Source organism: Lactuca virosa, chromosome 3, assembly GCF_052849685.1.
Source record: "Lactuca virosa cultivar CGN04683 chromosome 3, Lactuca_virosa_CGN04683_v6, whole genome shotgun sequence".
NCBI lineage: Eukaryota > Viridiplantae > Streptophyta > Magnoliopsida > Asterales > Asteraceae > Lactuca > Lactuca virosa.
The window spans coordinates 35,537,423-35,545,364 of NC_136428.1; the positions used below are offsets into that span (position 1 = coordinate 35,537,423).

Consider the following 7,942-nt stretch of genomic DNA (forward strand, 5'->3'; position numbering starts at 1 on the left):
CGGTGATGGAGGTGACGGTACTAGTGGGTGGAGGGTGGTGGTAACGGAGGTACCGGTGGTGGTGGTGTGTAGCGGTGGTAGTGGGTAGTGGAGGAGGTGGAGGTGGCGGTGATGGCGGCGATAGAGATGTTTCATATGTAGTGTTAAAAGTAAAATGAGTCATATGGTAACATTCAACATTCTCATTTGAAAGGAATTTTAATTCCTTAAGTTTTTGGATGCAATTTATTTTCCTTCGTTGGAAGGAAAATTTGACTCATTTAGGAATTCAATTCCTTTTGAAAGCTTGAACCAAACAAAGGAAAGTGATAAAATTAGATTCCAATTCCATCTAATTCCAATGGATTCCAACGAACCAAACGACACCTCTTTTTTCGGTTATAAGACTGGAGGGAGTGGCTCGCTACCCAAGCTTGCCTCCAGCTCACTACAAGACGCCAACATCACTCCCATCAAAATGCTAGATGCTAAGGTTGACTCGCCATGGACATAGCCAGATGAGAGGAAAGATAGAAACGTGGATGGTAAGCTTTCATTGGCTGAAACTTTTTTTTTTTTTTTTAAAAAGTAAAAGTTTTTTTTTTTGAAAGAGCATTCAAAAATAAAAGTTATTAAAGTAACACAACACAACTCCTTATTTTTTGCAATTGGATGCTACCACTTTCTATATCCTATGTGGCTTCAAAAAATTTGGCATGACATCAAAAATTATGATGTGACAACATGCTACAACTCACTCCAATATAACAACTATCTCTTATAAGTTGTTTGTAATTACCGCAAATCTATTTATTCAATAAAAGGACAAATAAAATTTTGCGTGTTAAATTTTAAATATAAGGACACATACTATTGTGAAATAATTCTTAATGAAAGGACAAATAATATCGTGAAATAAATACGATGGCAGCCTTACCTCTCAAACTAGACGTGAAAGAAATCAAATGAAATTGTATTATTTTTGTTATTTATTTTTTTTGTTATCAAAGGACAACCTATTGATACTTGGATTTGCATTACGTGTGTTTGTATCAAAATATAACCATAGTGTTGTTTTTGCAATCATCAAAGTACTTTCTACTTTCTTTATTTATTTTTTTAAAAAAATGGATAACAAAAAAAATGTCTCTTACAAGTTGTATTAGGCCGTCCGGAGTACCGACAACGAACCTCGTCATGGTCTAGCTGGCCACGAACCACGATTGTGAACACCGCCCCAATCCTCTCGTTGTGCTGATCTGGAGCCACGGTCGTTGTCTTTCGTGCTTCCCACGGTCCCACCACAAGCCACCACAACCAATTTTCTTCTCACTTCCTCTCTTCTTCTCTGTTGTTCGTGAAATCCACTACCACCACAATCACTGTGTGATGAGTATACCGGTTTCATTGTGGAAGGAAGGTGGAAGGCGATGATGCTGTGGTGGTTCGTGGTTCGTTGCCGGTATAATGGATGGTCTTATAAGTTGTATTGGGGACCTTTGAAGCATCTTCAAATCACATTTTAGTTGCAGTCATATTTTATTTGTATTTTATTTTTAGAGTATAAAATAAAGTATGTAATGGTTTGACTCCAACCTCATGATAAATAAAATATATGAATGATTATATAATTAACAATTTAAAGTTTAATTTTTTATTTCTCTATTTGAAGAGTATAAACAAAACTAGGGTGAAACCTTTATTCTATTTTACACATTATAAATAAAATGTAATATACAAATAGAAATCGAATGAAATTAAAGATGCTTTTATTTTCTCAAATAAATACATCAATTTTATCCATTGGTAATTTGGCAAGATCCCCTGTACATGATTTAGATTTAACACCTTGATTTAAATATTTTTATGTATAAGGTCATCCAAAATTTTATTTTACATTCTAAAATAAAATTTTATTTTATATTCTAAAATAAAGTGTACGAGAGATTATATAATTTACGCTCTATAAATAAAATAAAATATAAAAATAGAATAAAATTGAAGATACTTTTATTTTCTCAAATAAATACATCTATTTTATATATTCATAAAGAAAGCATGAATATAAATATAGTAAGTAAAAACATATTAATTTTTAACGAGAGTAATCTAAACAAAATTTGTAGTGAACTCAAATACGAATACATGGTCATAAAGATCGTTAAAATCTAAGATCGTATGAAGAAGTTACGACGTTCAGAATACAAGACCTAAACCAAACAACAAGACTAAGCAACCAAGCAATCGAGACTGTAGTGGCTATAAACATCAACAACCTCAGACACCTCATTAATGATTGTCACAACGTAGGATGTCGTGAGCAAAACCTAAAAAGCGGTCATAAATACTGAATGTGTACAAAAACAATAAAGACTTATCTTGCAACAAAAATATAAGGACTAAATGTATAAAAAGTAATAAATATATTACCTTATTAAGTCATTTTTCATAGTTTACCTAGAGTAGCCGGTCATAAGGATTAAAGACTGAATGTGTACAATTTAAACAAGCTAAAGTGGTAAATGGGAACGAAAAAAAACTCAGTAACCAAATATGTACAAATCGAAAACTATATTGCCCTTTTAAGTCATTATCCCTTAGAGGAATTTGGTTCTTAGCCATTAAAGAAACTTTTATTATCCCTAACTTGATCTGCAAATTGTATTGTATTTAGATCTCTATAAGTTCTTTTATTTTGGAGATCCATTACTCCATATTTGATTCAAGATCATTTTGTTAGTGTAGGGTTAAGGTTTAGGTCTAAAGCCCTTAGGGTTTAGGTATTGTCTTTATATATTTTTGAAAAATAAGAAAGTTATCGTATTTATATAATCTCGGAGCTTTAGATTAAGCCCTGTGAAGTTGACCACAAACCTAAGCCGTCGACCTCCACCTTCGCATAGTCATCGTCGGACGTGCCTTCTCTTGTCGTCATCACCTCATTTTTCGCTGCCGCCTGGAGATCTAGTGCCACCGCCGCTGCCTCCGGTTCTAGCAGTCGTCGCTATCTCTAATTCTTAATTTTTTACTCTACAATTCTTATTGTCGGTCTGCATTTTTTGAATCTACTATCTCTTTCTTTTCATATTTGTCAGTTTAATCGTCGTCGTCCGGTAGTTCTTCTCCCGATAAAACTGTGGGGATGTTAGTGTGTAGGGTTAGGGTTTAAGCTCAATATGTTTCTTTGCGATGCTTATTTGAAAGATAATAACTTGCAAATTAATTGCCTATATCGATGGCCACAATAAGATATATGGAATCAAAAAACAAGAAAAAAAAAAACTTGTAGCTTTCTTTAATGCATACAGTAACAAAAAAGGGTTGTGTCGGAAATGATGATGACAAGACATGAGAAGAACAGAGAAATCAAAATCGATTTCTTGGATATATGGAACTAGAAAAGAAAAACACCTATTCCAAATGTATTATCTAACTAACTTGTTTATTGGTTTGACCATTTAGTTTTGATGATATGATGGTTGTGTGATATATATTTGACATATCATTAAAATGACATGTGTATTATCATCTTCTTCACCCATCAAAGACCCAATATTCTCTTGCAAATCATCCTTAAACCAATTTGTTTTTGTTAATTATGTAAATATGTTCTAAATCATCGACGAAGATGTACGAAGATGGACACATAAATTCTTACTTTTGCCGTGATTGTCACATGCATGATGCATCGCACATGGTCTTTAACGGGTTGTTGCTGACGTCAAGTTTAAGAGACCATTTTGGAATAAAGGCTTTTCGATTTATACTAAAAATGCAATAAAATATAATTTGACTTAAAACTACATGTTATCAGATAATCGAGGGGCTATTTACGTAACTTAATTCTCGTAAGTCGTAACTCGTATGTTCCGACTTGCATTTTTGGCGGTGGCCATTTGTAATTGTCCGATTTCAGATAGAAAACAGACAGATAGATAGATAGGGCATCGATTAAACAATTAATTTGGGTGTTACGATCGAGTTGCTGTCGAAAATCTCTACACTCGCGATTATCGCTCATTCCTCTGTAAGTGCTGTCATTCAATTCGCAGTAAATTAGGAACAATTCTATAATCTCTCTCTGGGTTATTCGCAATCGAGAACCCAAACGAGGGTATTGCAACCTTTTGTTTATTTAATGCTGTTTTACTTCTCCGATTTCTTCAATTATGGATTATATTGAGTTTCAATTTTGGATTCACTGTGTTTTCCTTCACCGATTGGAAAGGAATTTCGACTTTTCGAGTGACATGTTTATTTATCTGAACGAACTTTTTTTGTTTCCACAAAAAATCTAGCCATAGTTGAGTTCGGAAACTTCATCGGATCTTTGTATGACCTTTCACCTCCCTAAATTTATAGAATTATAACCCCAGCTTGATTTAAATAGATGTTCTTGCAACTTACAAGTGAGCCAATTGGATTTTTCACTTTTTATCTACACATAAAGCCATAAAGGTCAATTGACGAAGAACAACACAATTTTTTTGTTGCTTTTGGAGTGTGATTGTTTGACAAATTTCATTTAACGTCATGTTTTTGCTTTTAGTAAAAGTAACTTCAGTTTTCTACGTTATTGCAGTGTATAACCGTATCTGTTGTTCTATGACATTGGTGATTTGAGAGACTTTAGGGTAAAGAAGGATGGCTTGTAAAGGGTTTTTAGAGTGCTTGTTGAAGCTCCTGAACTTCTTATTGACTCTTCTGGGTCTGGCCATGGTGGGCTATGGGATATACTTGTTTGTTATGTACAAAAATGCAACTGATGATGATATGGATGCCCTACCAACAAATGAAGGATTGATACAGCTTGGACGCCCTATGCTAATGGCTGTGTCACTGTCTAGCAACAGCTTTTTTGATCACTTGCCTACTGCTTGGTAACGTGCCTCTTGTTCATTTGTACTTTGATGTTTTGTATTTAACTATTTTTTGTATCATTTTTTCATATTGTCGCGTTTGATTTTAAGTTTGGATTTTATTGTGTTGCCATCATATTCTATGAACATAAAATCTACATTTAGGCATTTAGCAAGCTGCTCTTTGTTTAGTAGCCACTCAGGCCTTAGCTGAACTGAACTAAGCCTTATCCAGATATAAAGTATAAACCATGGGGAACTATGCACATACTTGGGGGTCATGCAATAGGTACCAATTGCAATGAAGATATATCATATTCATTTCAATTTAGTAGAACAACTTAATGTGTATCAAGAAATTTAAGATCAATCAAGATTGAGAAATCATGATAAATTTGAAGATGCATGTTACTTGATTGATTATGACAAAAGATTCTGAAGAGAAAGATATTTGGGGCTCTAGATTTATACTTTCTCTTAATTACTATTTTTCCATGATGTCATATCATTCAATTATCTATAGTGGTTGCCTGTTGAATCCAAGTTGATTGTTCTCACTGGAACATCAATCACCCATCTTAGAACATCTCCAATCCATAACACTATTTTTTGCACCACAATGGTGTAATATATGGTACAAACACTGATTCATCTCCAACCCACCATTTTTTACACTAAAAAATAATAATTTGGTGTTGGCTAGATAGTATCATATGCTATATAATTAAACAAAGTTTATAGGCTTTGTAAACTGGATGTTGAGTTGTCATGTAGTATGTAATAAAGTTGTAGAGTTGTGTGCTTGAATTGGTTTGAATTATGTAAATTGTAATGTTAAAGTAGTTATTTTGGGTGCAGGTTCATTTACCTATTTATTGGTGTTGGTGCAATTGTCTTTGTCATATCTTGTTTCGGGTGCATTGGTGCAGCAACAAGAAGCGGATGTTGCCTAACTTGCGTATCCTACTTTTTACATACACTTCACCTTTCTACTTTTGATGAAAATAAAATTTATTTGTTTTTGAGTTCCTTAAGGAAATTCAGTACTCATTACTTTTGATCTTGTTGATCTTGGTAGAAGTCGGATGTGCAGCTTTCATCTTCTTTGACAAAACCTGGAGAGATGTGAGTTTGCTTTTACCCACATCTTAATTCTCACCATGTTTCAAATGTATCTTGTTAATTAAACAAAAAAACAATTTTTTTTAGGAGATCCCAACTGATGAAACGGGACAATTCGACGCGATATATGGATTTCTAAAGAAGAACTGGAATATCGCCAAATGGGTTGCACTTGGAGCTATTATATTCCAGGTAAATGTAGCAATCAATTAATTAATTTATCATAGCATCATCATATACTTTTGTCGTGTCATGTTACAACATTGTACTTTGAAAAATCTACCCAGTTGAATTATAGCAGTACGTGTCATCCAAATAAATATATGCAGGCTTTGGTATTTTTGTTAGCACTTATGGTACGTGCTGCAAATGCACCACCAGAATATGACAGTGATGACGAGTACATAAGTGGTCCCCGCCAGCAACGCCAGCCTCTGATTGGTCGGCAACAGGCTCCAGTCACAGGTGTCCCCGTCACCGGAACCCTTGATAGCCGCCCCAGCAGAAATGATGCATGGAGTGCTCGCATGAGGGAAAAGGTGCATTTTCACCTTTTTTTTTTTTTTTTTTGTAAAATTAAATCAAAAAAAAAAAAAAAGAAACCAGATTAAGTGTTTTTTTTGTTGGTATGATTGCAGTATGGGCTTGATACGTCAGAGTTCACGTACAACCCTAACGACCCAAACAGAAGTCAGCAGGGCAATGCACAGCCGACAGAGGAAAAGGGTAGTTGCATCATCATGTAATGTCAGAGTGACACGTGGGCATGTCTGATTGGAGAGTTTGTTGGTTGTGACTGATTGGTTTGATGTAATGTAGAGTTAAAAAAAAAAACATAATTGTTATTGTTGTGTGTGTATAAAACATAAAATATCAGGAGCTTATAAGGCTCATGTTACTTGATCCGACGTTTGTGATGTTATCACGTTTGTGAGAAATGGACTCTTTGTATTTTGTAATGGTACCATGTTTGTGAATTGATTGTGGTGTGCTTGGTGTAGATAGTTTGATTAATGTTTTTGACATTATTAGCACACAGAATGTCACATGAGACATATGGGAGTATGTCCAATATGTATCTTAATTTTGAAAATTGAAGTTTTGTATTTTTATCTGATATCTAGTGCACGAAAAGTCGTAACGTCATTTTAATTAATTAAATTTCTTTGGTGATTTTAAGCCATTGAAATAAGAGGATGAAAGTGGGGATTTGGTATTTGGTTATGGTGGGGTGGGGACTGGGGAGGTGATAGATTGTCATTTGATATGCCAACCTCCAACATGGGTTCCACCACCACCCCTATACACTACCGTCGTTATTTTATTTATTCCTACTGTTCAAATAAAATGGAATCTTCCACCAAGATTATGTTTATGGGGTCCCTCTGTCGATAATCGAAGTCGATCACTTTATTCTCGATACCCTTGATTTGACATGAGTTGTAGTACAATGAAACCGGAATTTGGGGAAGAATATCGGGAATCTAATTAGTTTCTCGAAAAACTCTTACCTCCTTTTTTCTTTAATCCAATTCTTGTTATACTCTCCACATATATGTAAAAATATAGGAGACATATCTGCCATTGACACTTACCATCACCCTCAAGAGCAAGGCTCTATGAGGATAGACAACAAGGTATTAAGCAATAAAAAAGATAGTCAGTGTCTCTCATATCATAAAAGATATATGTAGAATTTTTTTGTTTAGTTTAAAATATATTTAATAGAAAGATAGTAAACTCCAAGCACGTAAAAAAATAAAAACCTTATCCAACCGATATTGGATATACTAGTAATATTGGATGTACTAGTAAGAAAACAATTCAATTACATGAACCAAACTTGCACAATTCAAAGACAAAATTGCAAAAATGGTCCCTGTGGTATGCATTTTTTTGGGGTTTTGGTCCAAACCCCGACTTTTTTGGATTGACGGTCCTTTTGAGCTACTTTGTTTGTGGTTTTTTGTCTCTCGTAATAT

General features: G+C 34.3%; 1 protein-coding gene across 3 annotated transcripts; it reads left to right on the top strand.

Annotated features, from left to right (window-relative positions):
• The first annotated feature begins 3,848 nt into the window (after positions 1 to 3,848).
• On the top strand, positions 3,849 to 6,919 carry TOM2A (tobamovirus multiplication 2A). 3 transcript variants are annotated; one of them, XM_079084215.1, is made up of 7 exons: positions 3,849 to 4,093; positions 4,562 to 4,859; positions 5,697 to 5,796; positions 5,883 to 5,963; positions 6,048 to 6,152; positions 6,290 to 6,499; positions 6,599 to 6,919. In XM_079084215.1, exons 2-7 carry the CDS (start codon positions 4,624 to 4,626, stop codon positions 6,704 to 6,706), a joined length of 840 nt encoding a protein of 279 aa, XP_078940341.1. In that variant the 5' UTR covers positions 3,849 to 4,093; positions 4,562 to 4,623; the 3' UTR covers positions 6,707 to 6,919. The 3 variants fall into 3 exon arrangements, with proteins under 3 accessions (XP_078940341.1, XP_078940340.1, XP_078940342.1); XM_079084214.1 differs by having other exon boundaries at positions 3,849 to 4,006; XM_079084216.1 differs by having other exon boundaries at positions 3,849 to 4,006; positions 4,613 to 4,859.
• The last annotated feature ends 1,023 nt before the right edge of the window (positions 6,920 to 7,942 follow it).

Excerpts from the sequence above, each read along its gene's own strand:
- TOM2A (XM_079084215.1), top strand. The coding sequence starts at position 4,624 with ATGGCTTGTAAAGGGTTTTTAGAGTGCTTGTTGAAGCTCCTGAACTTC. Across the intron at positions 5,797-5,882 it reads GCGGATGTTGCCTAACTTGC|TACTCATTACTTTTGATCTT; the intron begins GTATCCTACTTT and ends AAGGAAATTCAG. Across the intron at positions 5,964-6,047 it reads TTGACAAAACCTGGAGAGAT|GAGATCCCAACTGATGAAAC; the intron begins GTGAGTTTGCTT and ends AATTTTTTTTAG.